At 47.7% G+C, this 26,442-nt stretch overlaps 1 protein-coding gene across 2 annotated transcripts; it reads left to right on the top strand.

Annotated features, from left to right (window-relative positions):
- The first annotated feature begins 400 nt into the window (after positions 1 to 400).
- MAN1B1 (mannosidase alpha class 1B member 1) lies at positions 401 to 26,157 on the top strand. Of its 2 annotated transcripts, XM_081179733.1 has the most exons (13): positions 402 to 654; positions 4,938 to 5,046; positions 7,281 to 7,408; positions 11,579 to 11,739; positions 12,153 to 12,262; positions 14,192 to 14,377; positions 15,493 to 15,641; positions 20,429 to 20,617; positions 21,379 to 21,569; positions 22,166 to 22,286; positions 23,184 to 23,381; positions 24,831 to 24,962; positions 25,933 to 26,157. In XM_081179733.1, exons 1-13 carry the CDS (start codon positions 493 to 495, stop codon positions 26,134 to 26,136), a joined length of 2,040 nt encoding a protein of 679 aa, XP_081035859.1. In that variant the 5' UTR covers positions 402 to 492; the 3' UTR covers positions 26,137 to 26,157. The 2 variants fall into 2 exon arrangements, with proteins under 2 accessions (XP_081035860.1, XP_081035859.1); XM_081179734.1 differs by lacking the exons at positions 21,379 to 21,569; positions 22,166 to 22,286 and having other exon boundaries at positions 401 to 654.
- The last annotated feature ends 285 nt before the right edge of the window (positions 26,158 to 26,442 follow it).

The following is a 26,442-nucleotide window of genomic DNA, read 5'->3' as shown; positions in this document are numbered from 1 at the left end:
GATATCTGCTGGAGGGGCAACCCCCCCCCAACCTAAACATAAATTCCAGCAACAGGGAGCCCCATGTCCCCACACCATTGAGATCCTTTGGAGCGGAGGGCGGTATATAAAATGGCAATAAATAAAACAAGGCCTCTAGCGGGCATGATGCAAAACAGCAATGCCCTTTTAAAAAGGCGCTTGTGATTTATTGGCCATGGCAAACAGTCTTTTGCTGGCGGAGCAAAAGACTTTTAACCCTTTCACCGCAGGGGAATAGAGAAAGGCTCCGCGGCCTTTTTCCCAGGCACTCCCTGGGCGCTGTTGCTAAGGAGATGACCATAGAGCTTTCCTCCCCACCCACCCGCGGACGAGGGAGGGAGAGCGCAGACGCGGAAGCGGCCGCTCTGCGCCGTCATCTCTACGGGCTGGGCGGACGCGAGAAAAAAACACACCATGGCAGCCGGCGGAGGAGCGGCTCGCGGATCCTGAGGGGCCATTGCCCGCGCCGCCATGTACTCCTCCGCCGCCTCCTCTTCGACGCCGCTGCCACCCTCCACCAGGCGGGACTTCATCACCGTGACCCTCAGCCCCGGCGGAGCGCTCGACGCAGCGGCGGCCGCCGTCGGCGGCTACAACAACAGCAAGGCCTGGCGGAGGCGCTCCTGCTGGCGGGTGAGGGGAGAAGCCATAGAGTCGGGGCTGGTGGTGAGGTGCGCGGAGAGGCAATAAGGGCCGCAGCGCTCTGCCCTCCTCAGGCCGGGGTGGGAAGTGCCGCGCAGGGCGCATGCGTCAAGCCTTGGCAAGCCAGGAAGCCCCCAGGGTGGGCATTGCATAGCCATAGTCCTTAGGGTGCCTATTACTCTCCCTCTCCAACCTCACCAATCCAACCCAAATGGAGCAGCTGAGAGTCATAGAAGGGACCCCGAGGGTTATCCAGCCGGGCCCCCTGCAGCCGGGCCCCCTGCAGGACAGATGACCACGCAGAGTCCACCACCTCCCGAGGGAGGTAGTTCCACTGTCGAAACAGCTGTTACTGTCACAGAAAGTTCTTCCTGATGTTTGGTCGGAATCTCCCTTTTTGTAACTGGAATCCATGGGTTCAAGTCCTCCCCTCTGGAGCTGGAGAAAACAAGTTTGCTCCCTCTTCCATATGACAGCCCTTTAGATTTAGTTGTAGGGCCAGGTGAGAAAGGCAGGAACTTCCTCTGACCCCTTCCCTGCAGTCTGAAATGGTTGCATTAGCTGCACTGGTTGGATTTCTGTCTCACTTTTCTGAATCATATGTACTGTTGCAGAATGACTGAATGATTGATTGCTTTCATATCCCACCTTCTCCTCCAAGGAGCTCAAGGTACATGGTTCTGAGTGCCATAATAAAGCATGCAGTGTGATCCACTTCCTCATTTAATCCCCACAGCAACCCTGTGGGGTAGGTTAGGCCAAGGTGCAGTGACTGTCCCAAAGCCACCCGGTGAGCTTCATGAGTGAGTGTGGATTTGAACCTTGGTCTCTGAGGTCCTAGCTCAGGGGTCTGCAACCTTTAAGACAAAAAGAGCCACTTGGACCCGTTTCCGAAGGAAAAAAACCTGGGAGCCGCAAAACCGGGAAGGTGATGTTGGGACGGTGCGTGACTAACGCATGCACCGCCCCCATGCGACGTCACAGCCAGTACAGCGCCCGCCACAGTGGGGAGTGTCGGGGCGCACAATGTGCCTCCTCCCCTCGCTAGTATCTGCCCCGGAGCCGCAGCAAAGGTGTAAAAGAGCCACATGCGGCTCTGGAGCCGCGAGTTGCAGACCCCTGTCCTAGCTTGATCTCCTAATCACTACATCAACACCAGCTGTCAATCACCTTGTGGGGAAAGGGTGTGGAAGAGTGCAGCTGGAGGAGGGGCTGGGGTGGATTCTGCTTGCTCTCCTTCCCGTTGTTGTTGTTGTTGTTACAGTCATACGTTGGGTTGAAGCAGCTTCGGGTTGAGCATTTTCGGGTTGCGCTCCACCGCAACCCAGAAGTAACAGAATGCATTACTTCCGGGTTTCACCACTCGTGCATGCGCAGACGCTCAAAATGATGTTATGCGCAGAAGCGGCAAATCACAACCCGCGCACATGCAGATGTGGGTTGTGTTCGCTTCAGGATGTGAACGGGGCTCCGGAATGGATCCCATTCGCATCCAGAGGTACCACTGTATAATAATAATAATAATAATAATTTATTATTTGTACCCCGCCCATCTGGCTGGGTTTCCCCAGCCACTCTGGGCGGCTTCCATAGAAACCAAAAATACAGTAAAATATCACAGATTAAAAACTTCCCTGAACAGGGCTGCCTTAAGATGTTTATTGTAATGGTTGATTGAATGGGGGTTTTTTTAAGGGTAATATTATGGATAGTAAATGTTGGTGTGTTTACCTTTGTTCCTTCAAAGGGCAGGGTTATAAAAAGAACAGGAAGAGTCCCATAGGTGCAGGAAACTGGACTATTAGTAACAATTTATAAGAATATCAATTCCAACATGTTTTGAAAACAAACCTGGAGTTTTCATTTTAGATTAATAGACTCCTGCCCCTGCTGGGTTCCTTCCAGCTTTTAAAGATAGGTATATGAACAAATGTCCATGGAGTCCAGGATCCTGCTTCCCTCAGTGGTCAATCAGATGCCCCCCCCCCGAAGCCTTGGAGGAAGCCTTAAAGGCACGTCGTCGTCCCCCCAAGTTTGATGCTGCTAGTATCTAGTATTCTGAACACAGGTGTTCCAGCCCAGCTCCTCCTATGTTCTTCTGATAATTCAATCAGTCCAGAGGGGGCCTGTCAGGTCAAGCACCCTCTTCCCCCAGTAGCCAGCCACTTACCCAAGTCCACATGTGAGGCATAAATACAACTCCCCTCTCCCATTGTTGCTTCCTAGCAACTGATACTCAGAGCCATGCTGCCTCTGAAATCTGGTGGCTCAATACAGCCATCACAATTGGTAGTCATTGATTGGCTTTTCTCCTATTTATTCTCCCCCCTCCCCTTGATTTTCAGACCAACATTTATTCTCCAAAGCAACTTGCATCAGTTCATGATGCTGGCAGCAGGTGCTGTACCTTCAAGGTGTAGGCAGGGTGCCTTTCTCTCCCCACTGAATCATCACAACAACAAAAGACAGACCTCTGGGGTGCGACAGGAAACAGAGAGGTGGCATTAGCCCTGGCAGCTTCCTTTTCGAGAAAGAAACTTTGAACAGAGAACTGGCTCTGTGTTTTCCTCAGACAGCTGTTGCTGTTAAGCCATGAAAAAGTCAAGAAGCGGCCTTGATCCAGATCTCATGAGCTGTGCTGTACGTAAGAGAAATCTCTGGCATTTTTTGTTTTTGTTTTAGGCAAGATGCTGACAAGAGAGGGAGGTGTCCAAGTGCAGTGAAATCAGGGCAGTTGTGGAGGCGCGTGGGACAAGGAAGGTTCATGTTGCTCCCCTTTATAAACTCTCTTTTCTAATCCCTCCGTAGCGGAATAGCTATGGTGGCTGCATAGACCCTCCATGCTCAGAGGCAGTGTGCATCTTGAGTGCCAGAGGGAGGGGGTTCTTGCCCTCCTGCCCTGCTTGTGGGCTTTCTGGAAATATCTGGCTGGCCGCTGTTGGAAGCAGGATGTCGCACTAGGTGGACCTTTCGTGTCATTCAGCTGGATTCTTCTTACTTCTTTATGGAACTATATCAGTGGTTTTTACTTAGGATCTGTGTTCAGAAGCTGGAGGAGATGCTGGAGGCATACAACAGAGAGAGGCCAGGGAGGCTGTTGTATTTCCTGTTTCGGACTTTCCAGGAGGCTTCTGGCTGGTCTCTGTTGGAACCGAGTCTTGGATTGGTCAGTCTGAGCCAGCAGGACTGGTCATCTGCTCTAACTTTTTCTCCACAGTCACAGCACAATTTAAGTTGTTTAACTGTTTTTGCTTGCAGTTTGTTCCTTTCCCCTTCCCGCCTCCCTCCCAACAGTTAAATTTCAGATTTTAAGTCCTTCTAGAAGGGTGGGTGTGTGTATGTACTGTATTATACTATAGAGCAGAGTGGGGCAGAAAATAAGTCAGGATCTGTAGGTAGATTGGGATCCACTGCTAGATCTCTGGGTAATCTGAAGAACACCAAGAATGATTTCTCACTCCCAGTTGCTTAAAATTTACTGCATACAGTTCTGGTTGCCTTACCACAAAAATGTTATTGTAGAGTTGGAGGGCAACCAAAATTATCAGTTGGGGGGGGTTGGGGGTGGAGTGACTTTCCGATGAGGGAAGTTTGCAGCATTTGGGACTTTTTAATTTAGAAAAAAAGCCAATAAGAGGTGGCAAGATAGGAGTTTATAAAATGATGCTTGGTATGAAAAAAGTGGATAGAGAAAAGTTTTTCTTCCTTTATTATAATACTCACTAAATGTTGCAAGATCCTGTGTTCCTAACAATGGCATCAACAAATTTACCCCAAATATTGCTGAAATACTGAAAACTGGGGAGGCGGGAACCCAGAGAGGATATTTTATGTAGAAGGGCTGTGTGCTCTGCTCAGTTCTGGTGCTCATAAGAAGTTCCTGGGCTCAGAAGTCTTTCATTCTAAGATTTTGTTTTTTGATATGGTCGATCTTGGGGTTCCAGTAAAAAAGCAAAGTGGATCCAGCAAAGCTGAAGTCTGCCCACCCTTATTATAAAGTTTCATATGTGGTAAAGGAACACAGTCTACATAATTGCTTCAGAGAATCATCCTTGCTTTTCTGTGTAGAGTGAAAAGGGAGATACAAACTGGGAAGTGTTTAGTGCAGCTTGTGAAAACTCACACGGAGACCTGTGGTGTCAATGCATGCATGTCATGAGCTAGGGTTCTTTTCTGATTCAGACTTGTGAGTTTTTGGCATTATTTATTTATTGCTATATAAATAGCGCAGTTATTTGCATTTCTGATCTCTCTCTCTATTGTTTCAATCTCAGAAATGGAAGCAGCTGTCCCGCCTCCAGCGGAGCTTGATCCTCTTCCTGTTCGCCTTTCTGGCTGTCTGCGGAGTCATCACTTACGCAAACATGTCCGAACCCTGGAAAAGTAGGTCTATTTCACTTACTTAGCTTTTCTGCAGTTTAGCAAGGTTGCAGATTTGTAATTTTTAAAAAGCAACTAAAGCTTTCATCCTAAACTCAGGAGAGGTTTGGAAAGTTCTATACACAGAGAGGGTTCTGTATGCAAAAGGAAGAGGCCCTTCATTGGTGGGAGGCCAGTTTTAAAGCAGCAACCACTGGAGAAAAATTAAGGGCATCTTTGCTTATTTTCAGAGGCTGTTCTGCTTCTTTTGTGTTACTGTAATCAGTGGTGCTGAATGCAAGTTTAGACCACGGTGAAAATCCCCACCCCATTCCAGGCCTCCCTAATCAAGGGCATATTGGCTAGAAAGTATTTACATGGGATGTAAAACAAATTCATGATCTCATTTGGGTGTCAATAATAAATGTGATGTTTTGTACCTGCTGAGAATGTTAAGATCCTAATGACTTATATCAGTAGTATAAGCATATAAGCATCTACACGATCATTGCTGAACTAGTCAAACACTTGAAACATTCAACTTGTACTTCAAACGGGATCCGTTCCGGAGACCTGTTCGCAACCTGAAAAGAACGCAACCCACGTCTGCGCACATGCGGGTCGTGATTTGCTGCTTCTGTGCATGCACATGATGTCATTTTGCATGCATGCGCGAGCAGCGAAACCTGGAAGTAACCCTTTCCAGTACTTCCGGGTTGCTGCGGGACGCAACCTGAAAAATTGTATCATGAAGCAAACGTAACATGAGGTATGACTGTATTCGCATGGTGTTCACTTACGAAAACCCACATCGTGAGATGAGACTGTGCTGTCATATTGTCAAAGCGTAGAAGCGAATGTTCGTAGACGGTTGGAAATACTCAGAAATCATAGAATCATAGCGTTGGTGTAACATGGAAGGACACTGGGCAACTTATAGAGAATTCTTTGACTTTTCAGAAGTAGTAAGATTTTAAAAAGGAGGGACTCGGACAAGTGGTGATGGATTGGTTACAGTATCATCAAATAAATGATGTGTTAAAACTGGACAAAAGAAGGGGTTTTTCGGCCCAAAGTTCACAATTTGAAAGAGAGATTATTGATAGTAAAGAAAAATAATTTATAAAATGTATAAACTACTATTAGAATGGGAGACAAAAGATGAATTGGTAAAATTTGTTGGGTAAATGAATTGGTAAAATGGGTTAAAAAATATATGATCCATTGGGCAAGGGATAAAGGGCATGATATAGAAATTATGGAAATTATGGAAAAAAGATCTAAAATTTACTGCATGTTTCACACTGAAGGAAAACCATATGAAAATGATCTATAGGTGGTATTTAACGCCAAGTAAATTAGCTAAGATGTATAAAACTGAAACTGATAGTTGTTGGAAATGTAAAGAAAAAGAAGGCACATTTTATCATATATGGTTGACATACGAAAAGGTTAAAAACTTCTGGGAAATGATGAGTTGCAAAAAATGTTTAAAACCCCAGAAGCTTTTCTTTTAGGCATAACAGATGAAAATATACCCAGGGACCACAAATCTCTTTTTATGTATGCTACTACAGCTGCATGGATGGTAGATAGAGGGAAGATAAAATACCAACAAAGGGAGAATGGCAGACAAAGTTAATAGAATATATAGAAATGGCAATGGGGGGGGGGGAATCATAGAGGTGGAAGGGGCCACAAGGGTCATCTAGTCCAGCCCCCTGCAGTGCAGGCTCAAACTCGCAACCATTGGATTAAGAGTCTCTTGCTCTGCTGATGGAGCTAACTTACTGTTGATGCTTAGTTCACTGCAAAAGTTTGCAAGCTATTATTTTGGAATTGTGCGTGCTTTGAAGATGAAATACATATTTTGTTAATATGTTACATAAAACATGTTCAAGTTAGTGAGTCCCCCCTCTGGACTGCCGGGCCCCAGCTGCACCTGCTGCCCTGTCATCAGCCCTGACTGCAATGATGAATGAATCGAAAGATCAAACCCAGTCTCAGCTCTTTGGGCTAATTTGTAAGGAAAAAAGAAATTATGCCAGTTCTTCTTGCTGGGTGATTTTTCTTGTGGGAGCAAGATACATTGGACAGGGCGCAATGATTTGGTTTCCATGGTTTTGTTTATTGTTCTGGTAAGCCTGAAGCCAGCATGTAAACATGTTTAACTGGATGAGATCTTACCAGGAGTCTTGGACATTCATTTCATTATGTTGCATCAGGTGGCATTCACTGCAGTTAATTTCTCTTTCCAGGTCTAACCAGCAGAGCTTCAGAGGAACAAAAGACTTATATGGAGGTCCCTGGGTTGAAGCCAGCAAATCAGGCAGTTCTTCCAATTCCACAAAACGCTGATGCCAATCAGGGGGATTTTTCACTTCAAGTAATTCTCTCCCCAATGTCTTTTTTGGAATCTAGAGGGTTGGGGGGTAGCAGCCTAACACACAGCAAGCACCCTCTGTATCTAAGCGTATGGCAATATTTTATTATTTGGCGAATTGTGCTGTTTAAAATGTGTATTTTACATTGGACTTCCTTTAGTAATGCTTCCTTTTGAAAAGGTGAGTAAGAGGTGACATGATGAATGATTATAAAACGATGCATGGCTTGGAGAAAGGGGATACAGGAAAGTTTTATTTCTCCCATACCGCTGGAACTCATGGACATCCAGTGAAACTAAATGTTGGAAGATTGAGGAAGAGAAAATAAAGTACTTTTTCATGCAGCTAATAATAATAATAATAATAATAATAATAATAATAATAATAATAATAATAATAATAATAATAATAAATTTATCACTTGTACCCTGCCCATCTGGCTGGGTTTCCCCAGCCACTCTGGGCGGCTTCCAACAAAGACCAAAAATACACTAAAATGTCACACACTAAAAACTGAACAGGGCTGCCTTCAGATGTCTTCTGAATGTCAGGTAGTTGTTTATCTCTTTGACATCTGATGGGAGGGTGTTCCACAGGGCGGGCGCCACTACCGAGAAGGCCCTCTGCCTGGTTCCCTGTAGCTTGGCTTCTCACAGTGAGGGAACCGCCAGAAGGCCCTCGGAGCTGGACCTCAGTGTCTGGGCAGAACGATGGGGGTGGAGACGCTCCTTCAGATATACTGGACCAAGGCCGTTTAGGGCTTTAAAGGTCAACACCAACACTTTGAATTGTGCTTGGAAACGTACTGGGAGCCAATGTAGGTCTTTCAAGACTGGTGTTATGTGGTCTCGGCGGCCGCTCCCAGTCACCAGTCTAGCTGCTGCGTTCTGGATTAGTTGTAGTTTCCGGATCACCTTCAAAGGTAGCGCATTGCAGTAGTCCAAGCAGGAGATAACTAGAGCAGTGTTTCCCAAACGTTTTTGGGCAACGGCACACCTGTTAGCCGGAAAAAAATCTCGCGGCACACCACCATTAAAGCCCCGCCCCGTGACGTCAGCGCGCAGCGTCACGCTGGGAGGGACGCACAAAAGCGAAAGTTTTTTCCCTCCCCCTTGCCGGGGTGGGAGGAGGCAGCAGAGCGAGGGCAGCTGAGGCGGCGGCGGCTGTTGTGGTGGTGGCGGCGATAGCGGGCGGAGGAGGGGGCGGCGGCGGGAGTTGCTGCTGCTGTTGTTGCTGCTGCTGCCCGGACATGCCGGCCTCCTCCTCCTCTGCTGTCTCGCGCTCCTCCCTTTTGCGCGCGCTGCCCCGCCGCTCGGCACCACCACCGCGGAGCCGCCCCCGGCTCGACGCGGATCCTCGCCGCCGCCGCCTCTCGCCGCCCGACTCGCCCGCCTCCCTCCCACGGCACACCAGCCGATGTCTCACGGCACACTAGTGTGCCGCGGAACACCGGTTGGGAAACACTGAACTAGAGCATGCACCTCTGGCAGTTAAACTTTGGAACTAGCTCCCACAGGAGGAAGTGCTTCCCACGAGCTTGGATGGATTAAAAAGAGGATTAGACAAATTCATGGAGGATAAGGCTATCATTAGCTACTAGCCGCAACAGCTATGCTCTGCCTCCACAGTTGGATACAACAAATTTTCTAAATGCTGGTTGCTGCAAGCTACAAGGGTGGAGGAGAGTTCTCCTGTGCTCAAATCCTGCTTGCAGCGGGTAAGAGGTGACACGATAGACGTTTACAAAATCATACACGGCACAGATAGAGAGAAGTTTTTCTTCCTTTTCTCATGACACTAGAACTCGGGGTCATCCAGTGAAGCAGTAATTCTTCTGAATACCAGTTGCTAGATGCCGCAGAAGGGGAGTGGGCTCTTGCGCCCAGATCCTGCTTGTTGGTTTCCCTTTAGGTCACCTGGTTGGCCACTGTAAGAACAGGATGATGGACTAGATGGGCAATTGGCTTGATCCAGCGGGCTCTTCTTAGGTTCTTATGAGTACCTAAAATACAACAACCCTACCACAAAGGAAAGGGACGCGGGTGGCGCTGTGGTCTAAACCACTGAGCCTCTTGGGCTTGCCGATCAGAAGGTTGGCAGTTTGAATCCCCGCGACGGGGTGAGCTCCCGTTTCTCAGTCCCTGCTCCTGCCAACCTAGCAGCTTGAAAGCACGTCAAAGTGCAAGTAGATAAATAGGTAGGTACTGCTCTGGCGGGAAGGTAAACGGCATTTCCATGCGCTGCTCTGGTTCGCCAGAAGCGGCTTAGTCATGCTGGCCGGAGCTGTACGCCGGCTCCCTCTGCCAATAAAGCGAGATGAGTGCCGCAACCCCAGAGTCGGCCACGACTGGACCTAATGGTCAGGGGTCCCTTTACCTTTACCACAAAGGAAGAACAGGAGAGGGTGGCTTTCATTTGTCTTCTACCATTTCCTGTCTTCTCAAAGCTGTCTGGAACACAACTTGATTAATCATTAATCTGAGGAAATGCCAGACTCGTAACTAGTCTTCTCTGCCAGCACCTTTGTTTCTCAGAAAGGAGACTGAGGTTTACGAAATGCCCTGTATGATTGCTTCACATCTTTAATCTTTGACTCCCAGCCGAGGACTCCACCTTGTGTCTTTTGCAGGTTGCTGACGAAGTCTTGCATGCTTACCACTCATATAAGCAAGTCTCTTTGGGTGGCAGCCCTGTCTCAAGCCCTGGGCCACTGGTGTGTCCACCTATTGTGGTCAGAGGTTGCTGCTGAAGGAAGCGCAGGTCCACTTGGGATACCACCTCTCTGGCAAATTGGGCGAGAGAAGTGGTCTATGTCCTGAATTTTCCCTGTGTCTGAGGTTTGGCCGGATTGCTGGGGCGGGGGGCAAGCACCCTCTCCTGTCTCATTGGGTGGTGCAATTATGACTCTCTTTTGCTTTGGAGGCAGGGCTGTGCAAATGGCTTCATGCTTCATCCCTTTTCGTGGGAGGCACATTCCATTTTCCAGTCTTGCCTGTACTTCCAGGCAAGGGGACCCTCAAAGAGCTTCAGATCCTTTTCATGGCAGTAGGTGGTGTTAACGGAGAAATCTGAGGGCTCCCTTGGACAAAAAACAAGGGCACCAGCCAGGAATACCAGAGCAAAACAGAAGCCAGTAGGCTTGGTCTTGATTGAAGACTGTCGCGACTGGACTCACACCTGCCACAAGGTGGAACAAGATGGACACCCCGAACAAAAGAGAACCCAAACTTTTATTAGCTGCTAATCCCCATGTTACACCCACCCCCAAACTGCATCTCTCATACATCACGGTTACATCATGAAAGGGGAGGTCTGGTGGCAATAATCTGAGCATCCTGGACCCTGCCCCATGGTTCCCCTTGCTCTCCACCAAACACCCATCAAGTGTAACAAAAGAGATATTTACATTTCCCTGTTTCCCAGCCAAGTTAATCACACCCGTTTGTCTTCCTCTGGGTTTGTTATTTCTGGAATGGCTACCTGTCTGGCACTCAGGTATCAGGATGCCAGGAATTATCACTCAGGCAGAAGGGCTGCTGCGTAGCTGAGCTCACATGTCTAGATGAATTTCTGAAGTTTTCCCAGTGAGCCAGTACATAGATACATTTATCAGTGAATTGTTACATTTGGTATTGTGCTTCAGAGGCCCTTTGAATAGAGAGGAAGAAACTGTGATGAAGTGTTTTGTGGGGACAAATCACAAAAGCCACAAAGGTGATTGTGCTGATTTTGGTAGTGGGCTGCATGTGCATGATATCTGCTGGAGGGGCAACCCCCCCCCCAACCTATACATAAATTCCTGCAACAGTGGCATCACTATTACTGGCCTGTTTTCTTCTGACCTGATGAGAGAAGCCTCTCATCTTAAAGAAGCAAATGGAGGCTAGTAATGAGGCCAGGACTCAGTGGGGCTTCCTGTCCTGAGAAACTAGGAAATAGCTGGATTCAGTTCCCTGTCAACAGATGAAAGGGGAGAGCTGAAGGTGGGGGCAGTTTCAGTTTATCCCAGCCCTGCAGATATGGTCACAGACATGGGCATCGAGCCAAGTCTCCCCTTCCTTCCCAGTCTTGTCTGCCAAAGGTGACAAAGCAAGTGGCTTTTTACAGGTATGTGTAGGTGTGTATGGGAAGGTGGGAAGTCATTGTTTTCTTCCTCTACTCCATTTCCTTAGAAACCTCCGAAGCAGCTTCCTGTCCGGCGGGGACCTCCTAACCTGCAGATCAGGCCACCATGGAGAGACTCGAGGTTGAACTTCCCAGATGAGGCAGTCAAGGAGGAGGGAGAAGCTGGCCAGGCTGGTAAAGAACAAAAAACGGAGAAGTCCGTCATCAGGTAGTTGGCTGGAGGAGCATTGCTTGGTTGCAAGAAAGTTATAACACACATTTCGACTCTTTAGGAGAGACAACCGCAGGAGCAGCAGGAATGGAGATGTGAAACTAACATGGAAAACATCTAGTGACAGATGCCTGGGCTTCAGTTCAGCTGGGGGTTAAGTTCTGAGACTAAGGAGAAGCTACACGCTGGCACCACAGAGACCTGGGAGTATTCTGGGCATAAGGGGCAGTAAGGGAGAACCATTTAAGAGACTTTTGTGTGGAGAAATCTGCACCCCCGGGAAAAGAGGAGCACCTATATTTGGGTATGCAGCACCCCAATCCTTGATTGAGCCTTTGTTGTGCATCTTTCTGACGTTGCTGTGACAGCAGAACCCAGACAGTTTTCCTTGAATAGTTCTCTTTTTGCAGCTGGAGAGGAGCAGTTATTGAGCCGGACCAGGGCACAGAACCTCCTTCCAACAAAATAAAGGAACCAGACAGGCCCTTGCCTGTGGAATCCGAAGATACTAAAGAGCCAGGTAATGAGTCAAGGGGAACCCCCATCTCTGGTGAGGTCAAAGCTTATTCCTGCCATGCAGGCAGTTGCTGGTTACTGCTACACAAAACAGACAGGTCTGAAACAGACATGTCTGTTGGGTTCAGAGACTGTTGGGGAAATATCCAGGTTCAAGCCTGATACCCTGGGCTGCTTGGAACGGTCAATAGAATCCAGGTGCCAGTCATCAGTAAAATAGGATGTTTATTTAGGTGTTGCAGGGCCGATGCATCACAGTCTCATCCAGCAAGTAGTATGGGGGGCGGCACACCAAATATGAAAGAAGCACAAGCAGGTATACAGTTACAAACAAAGGGTCAGGTCTGTCCATATATGGCAATAACTTCCACCTTCTAACTTCTGTCAGCTTCTACAAGAGATGGCAACAGGCTTCTAACTTCCTTATCTCTTCTCCTACAACAGTTTATAATAACAAGTGTGGTGTAGTGGATAACTCGTAATCTGGTGAACCGGGTTCGTGTCTCCGCTCCTCCACATGCAGCTGCTGGGTGACCTTGGCCTAGTCACACAGAAGTCTCTCAGCCCCACTCACCTCACAGAGTGTTTGTTGTGGGGGAGGAAGGGAAAGGAGAATGTTAGCTGCTTTGAGACTCCTTTGGGTAGTGATAAAGCGGGATATCAAATCCAAACTACTTTTCTTCTTCAAGTTCCTGCTTATGTGCTACTTTGTTCTTCTCTCACGGTTCTGTTGTGAACACAGCCTTCACATTCCAACCTTCACTAGCTCAGTCCTTCACAAACACTTTTCAATTTCCATTCTTTAGTTTATCTGACATATTAGTGAAGATGTGGGCCCAAGCTTTCTTCCTGCCATTTCCCCTTTGTTTCAGACAGTATGGCTGCATGTAACATTCAAATATTGTTTATTTTAACCTTTTTTAACACTCATGGCGCTGTGGGTTAAACCACAGAGCCTAGGACTTGCCGATCAGAAGGTCAGCGGTTCGAATCCCCGCGAAGGGGTGAGCTCCCGTTGCTCGGTCCCTGTTCCTGCCAACCTTGCAGTTTGAAAGCACATCAAAGTGCAAGTAGATAAATAGGTACCACTCCAGCAGGAAGGTAAACGGCGTTTCCGTGTGCTGCTCTCATTCGCCAGAAGCGGCTTAGTCATGCTGGCCACATGACCCGGAAGCTGTACGCCGGCTCCCTCGGCCAATAAAGCGAGATGAGTGCCGCAACCCCAGAGTCGGCCATGACTGGACCTAATGGTCAGGGGTCCCTTTACCTTTATGGTTTTGTTTTAGCCATGGTTTGTTGGAACAAACTAGGATCAGTCTTGTGGATAAACAAAGCAACCATGCCTAATTTTGCCTAATGCTGATTTCACGTTTCTAATGGCTCTTGCCTCACATCTCTGGCCATGTGAGCGTCTGGGGAGGGGTGCTGGAAAAAAACCAGGTTCATGCCAGTACATTGCATTCAAAAAGTAATGGGAAATCATGGTTGCACAAGCCATTGTTTGTAAGCCAGCTTCAGTCCATGGTTTCACATTCTGAATTGTTAATTTCCCCTCCCCCCTCAAAAAATTATCAAACTTATTAGTCACTTGTCCCCTGACAGTCTCCAAACAACTTGCACTAAAAATAAATACACACACAACAACAAGGGAAGGGGGAAAAATAAGGGGATTGTATAATATATTAATATATTGTCTAACGAAACACTTATGAAAAAGCAAAAAAATTAAATTGCCTTATAAATAATAACAGTGTTAACTATACGCTTAACTAATAAGTTTGATAAATGGGGAAAAAACAGTTTGGTAGTTGACTAGAGTAGGCGAATCATGCAATGTCAGAGGGGGCCCTTGCCTAAACAGAACCCAGAGAGCTGGTCCCAGCAGCTAAGTTCCTGTGTCCTACAGCTGAGTTCTTTTGCTTTCTGATTTTAGTACCTCTCAATGAGCGCCAGATGGCAGTGATAGAAGCATTCCGCCACGCTTGGAAAGGCTACAAGGAGTTTGCCTGGGGCCACGACGAGCTGAAGCCCATCTCTAAGTCGTTCAGCGAATGGTTTGGCCTTGGCCTAACACTCATTGATGCCCTGGACACCATGTGGATCATGGGCTTGAAAGAAGGTCTGCCCCATTTCTCCCATGTCAGCTTTTTTACTTGGCCTCATTTACTTGATTTATTTTACCAAATGTCTATACCACTTCATCGGAGCAGAACCTCTTGAGTGGTTTATGGGAAGTGTTGAAATCACCAGTAAGACAATTAAAAGCAAATAATGAAAAGCATTTATAAGAGCAAAGTCAGTAAACAGAAAGAAGAGATTTAAAACATGCCTGCTTTTATGTGTCTTCATAGGCTTGCTCAAACAAAAATGTTTTAAGCAGAAAAAAATACAGTGAAGGCACTTGCCTGATGCCAATAGACAGGGAGTTCCAGAGAGCAGGTATTGCTGTGCCAGAAGAATGATTTATTGCAGCTGCAGAACAGGTATTACGTGGCATCTGCAACAGTGGCAGATCTGCAGATCAGAGTGGTCAAATGGGCACATTCGGAGTGAGGCAATGCCCTCCTTTCCATTGTTTCGCTTGTTCCGCCAGTGTTATCTGAGGAGCAAGAACCTTTCTTCCAGAGCTGGCACATTACCTTGAATATTAGCACACTTTGCTGTAGCTGCAGAAGATTTTCTTTTTTGTCTTTTGTTTGGGGGAGGGGATTTAGTTTGGGCCCCCAGCCCCAGGTTAACCATGTCTGCTGTGGAGAGCATCACCTGCCCCCTACCCCCACTCACTTCCACAGGCATGAATGGTAGAGAGCTATATTGGGCAGGGGCCATAGCTGCCGCGGAGCACGCTCTGCAGATGCAGAAGGCACTGGCATCATCTCCAGTTAAAAGGGTCCAGGTGACAAGTGATGGCAAGTACACTTTTCTGCATGAAAAGCTCGACAGCTGTTGCCAGTTAGAGTAGGCAGCACTGGATTAGATGGACCCATTTCATGAATGGGCATAAAGGCAGCTTCTCCTGCTCCTAGGCCAACAAAGGAAACCTGTCTTCAGCAGCTTGGGGGGGGGGCGGCGGCTGCTCTTTCACCTGACATCCAGGTGGGCAGGAGCCACTCCCAGATGTGGCCTTAAGAATGAGGGTGGGGGGCTTTCCTGAGTCTTTCCTTCCCCAACAGCCCAGAAAACCTTGGTCCAGGGTTTCCGTTGACAGTCTCTTGACTCCCTTCCCCAATGCAGAGTTCAAAGAAGCAAGGAAGTGGGTTGCCACTGACCTCAACTTCAACAAGAATGTGGACGTCAACCTATTTGAGAGCGCCATTCGGATCCTTGGGGGCCTGTTGAGCACTTACCACCTCACAGGGGACAACCTCTTCCTAGAAAAAGCTGTAAGTAGCCCTGCGATCTTGCAGTCCAACAACAACCAATGTCCCCCACCCCACTGCTGCCGCCGCCAAATTCCCGCAATAATGTCTGAACATTTTTGGCACTCTTGAGAAAGTAGCAGCCCTGTGGAACTGAAAACTGAGGGAAGCCAGTTTAAAACCAGTGTCTGTTTACAGTGGCTAATTGGATGTTTTCCATACCCACCTCTGCCACCTTGTCATGAGTCCCATAGAGAAATTGTAGAGAGAGCGGTCAGACCAGGAGAGGGTTGGGGTGTTGGAGGAGCTGCCTGCTGGTGACCCTGGGGAGACAGGCTGTGCCTGGGCCTTGAGAAGCTGGAATCCAATCTTGGGGAGGGTCCCGGTGGTGTAGCCTCCCAGCACTCTGCTCTGTCCCCTTCCCACGTCACCTGGGAGTGCTGCATCTACTCCACAACCCCCAGCTCCAGTGCCAGTCTCACCTCTGATCCTGACACCTCTGCTGCACCACCAGAGTCCACTCCAGCTCATCCTCCTCTTAGGAGAGGTTAGGCACTCATCAGGAAGAAAGGGTATTCAAGGAAGACTGGAAAACGTTTATTGAATATATGAAGAATCATTGTAAACAAATTCAAACATTAGCAGGTTTAGAGTAAATTTCAGCAGTATAAATTACGTTGAGATAAAATGGATAAAATAGGATACAGAGTGAATGGAATATGAAACAGCAAGGGAAAGTTAAAAGAAGCCATGGAAAGCGGGGAAGGGAAGTCGATGTTTAATGCATTGTATTTGGTGTATGTTAATGTAAAAAAACGTAACAATGAAAATCCCACATAACTGGAACCAGGTTGTGTTTGTGCTTGTCTTCATTTGCTTAGCCAGACATAGCACCTGTTGTTTCTTTGAACCCTGTTTTGTACCACACTGATTTGAGCATTGAAGATATTGACAGAGACTACACTCTGAGTTCGAGTTCTCAATCCAGTGAGAGCCAGGAGGACACTTGCTGATAAAGGGCTCTGCAAATCCAAGGATTGGGGAAATCCTTTTGTGTGCTGTGGATGTCATGAGGGAGACCCTCAAGGGCAGCCTCCCCCAACCTGGTGCCCTCCAGATGTTGTGGACTGAAACGGCCAGTGGTCAGGCACGATGGGAGCTGCAGTCCAGTACCTGAGTCTGGAGAATATTGCTTTGCTTGTTCTCCTCCCAGTGACACTTCAGAGCAGCCCACCCGTGGCAGATCTAGCTGTCAAGCAAAAGATGAGCATTAGTGACATTCTGTTTGGTTGCTGAGCTTGGATGCAGCAAACCACTTAGCTTCTTTGATATCCCTGAAAGAGTTGTTCACTTTTGCTTCTTGAATAGCTACCCTCTCCCCCTACCCTTGCCTTGTTTAAAGGCAAGCTGTGTTTGAAACTGAGGGAAATGTCAAAAGCCCTTGGTAACATTGCGTAATATAGAGGGGGTGTGGGTCTGTTCTAAAATGTCAGGCATGAGCCCTTAGGTCCTTCTGAAGCAGCTCTTTGGACCCCAGCAAGTCAGTACTGGCTTTGGCAGCCCCAGAATGCCCCTGCCCCCTTCAGAAAACAGGCTTCGTGATGGAGGGCCCGATCTCCAAGGCTGGCTAGCTCAGTAGTTCTGAAATGGCATGACAGGGATTGTGGGGGATTCTCCAGGGCAAGACAGGAGATGGTAGATAGCTTTCCATGAAAGGCAGCGAGCACATAGCTGCTGACCGCATTATAGAATTGTAGAGTTGGAAGAGACCCCTAGGGTCATCTAGCCAACCCCCTGCAATGCAGGAATCTCATCTAAAGCATCCATGAAAGATGGCCATCCAACCTCCTTGAAAGCCATTGGTTCGAGTCCTAATCTCCAGATCAGGAAAAAACAAGCTTGTTTCCTTGTGACAGCTCTTAATATATTTGAAGATGATTGTCATACCTCCTCTCAGTCTCCTATTTTCCAGGCTAAACCTACCCAGCTCCTTCAACGGTTCCTCATAAGGTTTGGTTTCCAGACCCTTGATCATCTTGGTTGCCCTCCTCTCCACACCTTCCAGCTTGTCAACATCCTCCTTAAATTTGGTGCCCAGAACTGGACACAGTATTTGAGGTGTGGTCTGACCAAGGCAGAATGGAGTGGGACTAGTACTTCCCTTCATCTGAACACTACCTTTGTTGATGCAGCCTAGAATCGTGATGGCTTCTTTTGCTGCTGCATCACGCTGTTGACTCACATTAAATTTATGATCCCTAGGTCATTTTCACGTGTACTGCTAGCAAGCCAGGTGTCCCGTCTTATATTAGTGCACCTTGTTCTTCCTGCCTAAGTGCAGAACCTTACATTTGTCTTTATTGAAATTCACTTTGTTAGTTTGGGCCCAGTTCTGCAATCTGTTATAAGGTCATTTGAATTACAATTCTGTATTCTGCAGAATTAGCTACCCCTCCCAGGTTGGTGTCATCTGCAAATTTGATTACCATCCCCTCAATTCCTTAGTCCTAGTCATTGTTAATAAAGACACTGAACAACAATGAGCCCAGGACAGAACCCTGCAGCACCCTTCCTGTCCCTGTTCTTCAGGATGACGAGGAAGCACTAATGAGAACTCTTTGGATTCAGTCAGTCAACCAGATACAAATTCACTTCACAGTTACCTCATTCAACCCACATTTTATCAGCATTCTCGCAAGAATATCATGGGGGACTTTGTCAGCACTCTTACTGAAATCAAGATACACTATGTCCACAGCGTTCCTCTGATCCATCAAGCTTGTGACTCTCATCAAATAAATGTGATTCATCTAGCATGACTTGTTTTGAGAAACCCATGCAAAATCTTAGTAATCACAGCATCCTTTTCTACATGCTCACAGACCAACTGTTGAATTATCTGTTATAGGACCTTTCCTGGTATCATTGTCAAGCTCACCGGTCGGTAGTTTTGTTGTTGTTTAGTCGTGTCCGACTCTTCGTGACCCCCTGGACCAGAGCACGCCAGGCACTCCTGTCTTCCACTGCCTCCCGCAGTTTGGTCAAACTCATGTTCGTAGCTTCGAGAACACTGTCCCACCATCTCGTCCTCTGTCGTCCCCTTCTCCTGGTGCCCTCCATCTTTCCCAACATCAGGGTCTTTTCTAGGGAGTCTTCTCTTCTCATGAGGTGGCCAAAGTATTGGAGTCTCAGCTTCAGGATCTGTCCTTCCAGTGAACGCTCAGGGCTGATTTCCTTCAGAATGGATACGTTTGATCTTCTTGGTCTGTAGTTACCTAGGTCTTATTTCCCCCCATTTTTGGAGACATTTGCCTTCCTCCACTCTGTAGGGACCTCACCTGTTCTCCAAGATTTTTCAAAGATCATAAACAAAGGCTCTGAATTTACATCCGCAATCTCCTTTAGTTCCCTTGGGTGCAACTCATCAGGCCTTGGAGATCTGAAATCAATTAAAGTACCTAGGTGTTCCCTTACTACCTCTCTTCTTATCTTGGGCTGCAGCTCTCTATTTGCATCATTTATTCTGTTATCACCAGGTTGGGCATCACTTTCCATTTGTGTGAAGACAGAGGCAAAGTAGGTACTGAGTAGTTCCGCCTTCTCTTTGTCACCCAGTAGCATTTCTCCGCCTTCCCTACTTAGAGGACCTACAATTTGCTTGTTTTCCTCTGGCTTCAGACATAGCAGAATAAACATTAATCATCATCATCATCATCATCATCTCTCTCACAAGCCTGAGCTCATTCTGAGCTTTAGCCAGCCTGACCTTCACTCTGCAACTGTTGGCTACTCTTGTTTACCCCTCCTTTGTGATTGCCCAATTCTTCCATTTCTTAACTCTCAGCTCATCTGTAAGCTCCTTTTGCAACCACACTGCTTTCCTTAGATGCCTCCCACTTTTCTTTCTTGTTGGTATTGTCTGCATTTGGGCCTTCGATATTTCTCCGTTTAGAAACTCCTATCCATGTTGGTCTCCCTTCTCTTTGAGTATTTCTGACCATGGGATCTCACCCAGTAGCTCCTTCAGCTTTTCGAAACTGGCCTTCTTAAAGTCCAGAGTGCATGTCCAACTACACTCAACTTTCCCTTGCCTCTGTATCATGAAACCCAAGAGGACATGATCACTTCCTCCCAAGTTTCCCAGTACTTCCACTTTGTTGATCAGTTCCTTCCTGTTGGTGAGGGCCGGGTCTAGAACAGATGATCCCTGTGTTGCTTCTTCCACCTTCTGGGAAATGAAATTGTCAGTGGGGCAATGGAGGAATTTGTTGAACCTTTCATTCATGGCAGAATTTGAGTTCCAACAGGTATCAGGGAAGTTGAAGTCTCCCATGACTACTATCTCTCTCTAGTTCTGTATTGCATTAGGTGCCTTCCTTCCTTGTCAGGTGTGACAGTGAGGTCCAGTGGGTCAGGCTGATGGCAGCCCTATTAACTGAATGCATGACTGGAAATATTCCCCTTTGGTACATACAGCAAACCAACTCTGGTGGCTTGTATAATAGCAAGTTTGAACCTGCACAAGGCAAACAAACTCAATGAAGCACTCGGATCCAGGTGGCAATCCCAAGTCCAACAGCAACATGGCAATGCCTTGCAAGACTGATTTAGCTGCCAATTTAGCTTATTCCTGCATTGCATGGGGTTGGGCTAGATGACCCTTTGGGGCCCTTCCAACCCTACAGTTCTGTGATTCATCAAAGTGGTTTTTGCTCATGGTGAATAATAAAATGATATTGGCTGTTCTCTCTCCTCCTCCTGTCTCTTCCCCCACCCCACCCTGCCAATATCACATATTCTCGACTGTTCAGAAAGATATTGGGAGCAGGCTCATGCCGGCCTTCAACACCCCATCTAAGATTCCATTTTCGGATGTCAACATTGGTCGGGGCACAGCGCATCCTCCTCGCTGGACATCGGATAGCACCGTAGCAGAGGTGACCAGCATCCAGCTGGAGTTCAGGGAGCTTTCGCGCCTTACTGGGGAAGAGAAATTTCAGGTATAGCTGTTGGTGAGCTCTTCTCTCCTTCCTTTTCTGATGGCATGCAGGGGGGGGGGGACCGTTGGCCATCTAGTCCCACCCCCTTCCATCTCTTGCCAGAAAACGGGAATGTCAGTCCATGCCATCCTGACTTTTGCAGGCCAGAAGTGGGAATAAATAGCCTCTGGGACATATATCATTCCTGTGCTATATAGACCCGGGCACTTAAGCTAAGACACCCAGAATGGAACAGGTGGGAGGGAGGGGTTGGAGAGACAATTGTCTGATATGATCCCAACGATTCCAAACCACCCCCAGTACTTCCAGTAACCAATGCGGCAGGATTTAAGGTTCTATTAAAATGCAGTGTAAAGTAGTTTCTCTTTTGGCAGGGTAATAGTTACTGTTTATGCCAGGAAAATAAATGAGCATGGAGAACAGGCTTGTCTATGCCTATTAGCCCAGCTAGCAAATGCAGGCCTTCTTGTTTAGACCTGGTATACCTCTAACTATTGGATTCTGAGAACGGGCAACCGGAGGCAACTGTTGCCTAGGAAGTCTTGCGGCCACTGAGAGAGAGGCACTTGGCTGGCCACCATTGGAAGCAGGGTGCTGGGCTGCATGGATTCTTGGCCTGGTCCAGCAAGGCTGTTCTTGCATTTTCGCTTGTCTCTGAGAAATCAAAATTTGAAATTCAGTCCATCTGTTTTTGTACTTTTCCCTGGGGGGGTGGGGGTTGTGTAAGCGTACAAATGAGTCTCCCTTGTTTGTACATGTAGAAAGCAGTGGATGGGGTGATGAAACATGTCCACACCCTTGCTGGCAAGAACGACGGCTTGGTGCCTATGTTCATCAACACCAACAGTGGGCAGTTTACCCACTTGGGGGTCTATACTCTTGGAGCCCGAGCAGACAGCTACTATGAGTACCTGCTCAAGCAATGGATCCAGGGAGGGAAGAAAGAAAATGAGTAAGTCCTTTTTACTTTCCCCCATCGCCTCCTTTCTTTTTTTTAAACTCTAGATTACATTGAACCTTGCTGGAAGTGGGGAATAGGTGGGCATCAAGGGGCCTGTTGAAGATCTGTGCCTTCCGTATGGAGGCAGACTATTGAGTGACCTGGATGGAAATGCAACAGCATGTTGGAAATCTGTCCACTGCCCCAGGCATTTCATAATCCTCCTAAACCAGACTTCCCTAGCCTAGTGCCCTTCGGATGCTTTGGACTACAGCTCCCATCATCCCCAGCCAGCATGACTGTATGATGCTAGAGCTGGTAGTAGTGCAGCTGGGGCTGATGGGAGTTGTAGTCCAAAGCATCTGGAAGGGTGCCAGTTTGCATAAGGCTGTCTTAAACTAATTTTTTTTCCTGTTCTGAAAAAGCCATTTTGCTCTATGACCTGTGACAGTTCATTCACAGATTGACACACACAAGGTAAATGTGAATGTCACACAGGCTGGAAGTGTGAAAGGGCTCTGGGTGGTATCTTGTCTGCCTCTGCTGACAGCAGTCACAGTGCTTAAAAAACCAAGCCCTCCTGATGTGTGTGTGTTTATAATTGTCAGGCTTTTGGAAGATTACGTGAAGGGTGTCGAGGGGGTGAAGATGCACCTTCTCCGGAAATCGCAACCAAGGAGACTGACTTTTGTTGGTGAACTTGCTCATGGCCGCTTCAGCGCTAAAATGGTGGGCTTGCTTTCCATGGCTGGGAGAGCTATTTGTTAACATTGTTTTCTCTTGACCGCTCTGTTCTGTAAAGAGGTCCAATTCCTTTTTCCATTTTGCTCCTCCCTGAACCACCAGACGTCACCCTTTTTTATCTGTAAGGGTGTCCTGGTCTTTGACTTTGTAAAAGGCTTGCACCTCTCCTCCTTTTTTCATGAAAGTTAGGCAGCAATCCTGTACATCCTTTCTTGACTGTGATCTCCACTGAATACAATGGGATATAGTTCTGAGTGTGTGTGGACTGCTAGCCAAATTTTTCCTTTCTATTCCCCAAATTCAATTCCACTGGATAAAACGAGCTGAATTTGTCAATGCACTATCAAATTTTGGTGGGTGCCCTCTTAGTGTTGTAGATCTGTCTTTTTCTAGGCTCTGGGGCACCTCATAAACTTTTCACCGGTTCATTCAAGGAGTAGCTCCCATGAAAACGGTTGGGCCTTTACTCCTCAGCCCATTGCACAGCCACAGGGAACTGTTGGCTGCGTCCTAGGGTACAATCTTCAGCTCATGTCTGGCAGCATTCTTCCTCTTCCCTCCCTATCCTCGTTTCATTCTGGGTTGTCTCTATTAAGATCATAAGCCTTTATTTTTAATTTACACCCCCAAGTGCACTGTCAGGAAAGCAGTATACATAGTTAAAAAAAAACCCCACATTGAAATGCAGGGACCCAGTCGACCTGTCCGTTACCCCATCTAAATGGAGCACATGCCCAAGAACCCTTTTCAACATCCTCTGGTTCTGTATCAGGGCTCCTTGCAGGTAGATTGCCAGAGAAGTCTCCCCGCCCCAGCATAGACTTTGAAAACTCCTAGAGAGATTTGGTTCTTCCTAACTCTTGTCACGTGTTTCCTGAGCAGGATCACCTGGTCTGCTTCTTGCCCGGAGCCCTAGCTCTTGGTGCCCACAATGGGCTCCCCGCGGACCACATGGCCTTGGCAGTGGAGCTGGCAGAAACCTGCTACCAGATGTATGCGCAAGTGGAGACGGGCCTGAGCCCAGAGATTGTCCACTTCAACATGCATGCGCAAAAGGACCGGAAGGATGTGGAGATAAAGGTGAGCAACTCAGCAGGTGGGGGGGGGGGGATCTCAGCCCTGAGTGAATCTAACACCCTTTTCCTCCATGGACCCCCTTCCTTTATAAGCAGCAGGACTGCTGTGTCAACTTGACTTCAGCAAAGTTTCCACTCTCCCATCTCTCCACCCCAGCAAGCTTACAGGCCCAAGGCCCACCCCCAGCACCGCCACTTACAAGCGCGGCAGAAAGCAACCTGAGGCAGGGGCACGGCTGCTCAGCCTCTGGTTGCTGCTGTTGCAGGCAGAAGTGGGACAAGGTTTGACGGTTGGCCCATGTGTTCCATCTGTCCTTCTTACAACCGCATTACTCCGATATTGTTATTTTTTGGGGGTGGGTGGGGTGGTCTAAAACTGAGAGGTTCTGCTTTATTAAAGACCATCTAGAGAGAAGATACAGTGGACACTCGGGTTGCGAACATGATCCGTGTGGGAGGCACGTTTGTAACCCGCAGCGCCACGTCTGTGCACGCACAGGTTGTGATTCGGCACTTCTGCGCATGCGCAAAGTGCGATTTAGCACTTCTGCGCATGCGCCCAAAACCCGGAAGTAACCTGTTCCGGTACTTCAGGTTCAGTGCAGTGTGCAACCCAAAAATGTGCAACCTGAAGTATCTGTAACCCGAGGTATGCCTGTACATGAGACAGTGGCGGAGCATCTCTGGCACCAGGGGGTGGAGAGCAGGTGGCGGCAAGGCTGGCACGTGTCCTGGGGACATGGCACACTCCCTGCAGGGGTGGGGTGCCCAGTGCATGCCGGGGGGGGCAGCCATGATGGCACCCCACCAGGATCGCACTGCCACTGAGGGCGATGCTCTCTCCCTGCACTGAGAGTCCCAGTTTGTAGCTTTGAGTCTCTTAGCAACTGTTCAACTTCATGGTAAGTACCAGTGAGAGGGCCTTTGAAAGTCTTCCCTGGGCAGCTTGCCTGGCACCATTTTTGTGGTGTTTTAATGCCATGAGAAGCTTTCTATTCAACTGGGACCTATTAAACGGTTAGCTGGTGTCACCTGGGCCTTGTGATTCTTAGCTCTGTGTCGGGGTACAACTGAGTTTTGCTTTTGTGGTTTCCTGACTTCTTTGCATTCATGTTGTTTTCTTATTTATTAAAAGGCCAGCTAAGAGAACAATGTTATGAGGTGACAAATGCAATAAAATGAATAACTTAAGAAAATAAATAAGCAAGCTACTAGCTGTTTTGTGCTACAAGCACCTATTAGGGACGTATACTCTGGCATGCATAGATACATTTTAAAAACGGACCTGCTCAGTAGGTATATTGCAAACATTTAGGATCAAGAAAAGTAAGGATATGGTAAAATGGAGGAAGGAGAGGCCAACACACACACACACACACACACCTCAGGGATGTGGGGCTACAAATGGCCCCTTTCTTCTTCTATAATTCTTTATTTTTTCCCCCTACCCCAGGCAGCGGACAGGCACAATCTTCTGCGCCCTGAGACAGTGGAGAGCCTTTTCTACCTGTATCGATTCACTGGTGATAAGAAGTACCAGGATTGGGGCTGGGAGATATTGCAGAGCTTCAATAAATACACACGGGTAAAGCAGATCTCGGGGGTGCGCTTTGGAAGTTCTTGGGCAGCCTTGGTCCACATCTTCACACGATGCACAGCTGATTTGTGGAATTTGCTGCCACAAAATGTGAAGGCCTCAAGCTTAATTAACTTTAAAGGCTGTGTGTGTGTGTGTGTGTGTGTGTGTGCATGAGAAATCCAGAGGCTATTAGTCATAGTGGCTAAATGAAGCCTCCATGTTCAGAAGCAGCATAGTTCTGAAGACCACTTGCTGAGGAGCAACAGCAGAGAAAGCCTGTTGTCTTTATGCCCTGCTTGAGGACTTTACCTAGAGGCAACTGGCTGACCCCTGTTGGAAGCAAGTGGCTGGCCTTGATGTGTTCTTTGGTATGATCCAGTAGGGATGCTCTTAAGGCGTTTGTTTTTAAAGATTATCACCTCACTTTTCCAGCTTGTGTTAGCTGTCCAGGCCAGCCTCTGCCAACCTGGTGTCCTTCAGACATTTTGGGCTGCGACTCCCATCAGCCTCCAGCAAAATGAGTTGTAGTCTGGAACACTTGGAGGACACCAGGTTGAAGAAGGCTGGCTTAGAACATTCAAGGCAGTCATATGCATAACACCAGGCAGTGCAGGAAAGACGACATTCTTGGAGGCTGTCCTCCTGTGCACAACCCTCCCCCAGTTTTTCTCATGACGTAGGAAACTTGGGATTTGGAAACCTAAACCTAAGTTTAGGGAAGCTTTTAATGTTTGATGTATCACAGTATTTTAATATTCTTTTGGAAGCCGCCCAGAGTGGCTGGGGAAACCCAGCCAGATGGGCGGGGTATAAATAATAAATTATTATTATTATTATATTATTATTAACATGGAGGGGGTGGGGAATGGCTGGTGCAGGTGTGTGTGTCATTACACTTGCCAAGCAATAACCAAATGGCTCTAGGCAGGGAGCAGTCCCATGCTCAGGTTTCTTTTCTTGGGATCCTTCTGCCCAGGTCCCCACTGGTGGCTACACGTCCATCAACAACGTCCAGAGCACCAGCAACCCGGAGCCAAGAGACAAGATGGAAAGCTTTTTCCTTGGGGAAACGCTCAAGTATCTTTTCTTGCTCTTCTCTGACGATGTGGACTTGATAAACCTCGATAAGTATGTCTTCAACACAGAAGCTCACCCTCTTCCAATTTGGCCATCAGCATAAAATGAAAGATGAGGCACCAACCATTCCCGGTCTTGATCGTGTCCCAGCTTGTTGGGGTCTGAAGGGAGGTGTGCAGAGTTTTGTGGGTTCATTTTTTTGCTGGCAGCACGTCAGAAAGGTTTACGGAAGGGGAGCTCCAGACATACACCCCCTCCCCCACCACACTACCCTTGCGTCTTATTTCTCCGTCCACAAAGACTTGGTTGGGCAAGCAATGAAGTTCAATGCTGAATCCTGCCTGGAGCACGAGACATTTGAGAGGAGAAACAGGGATCACATTTATTTGACCTGGTGAGATCCACCAAG

Source organism: Podarcis bocagei (assembly GCF_964188305.1).
Source record: "Podarcis bocagei genome assembly, chromosome: Z".
Classification (NCBI taxonomy): Eukaryota; Metazoa; Chordata; class Lepidosauria; order Squamata; family Lacertidae; genus Podarcis; species Podarcis bocagei.
Note: the sequence above shows the minus strand (reverse complement) of the source record. Positions and strands in the feature narration are given on the sequence as shown.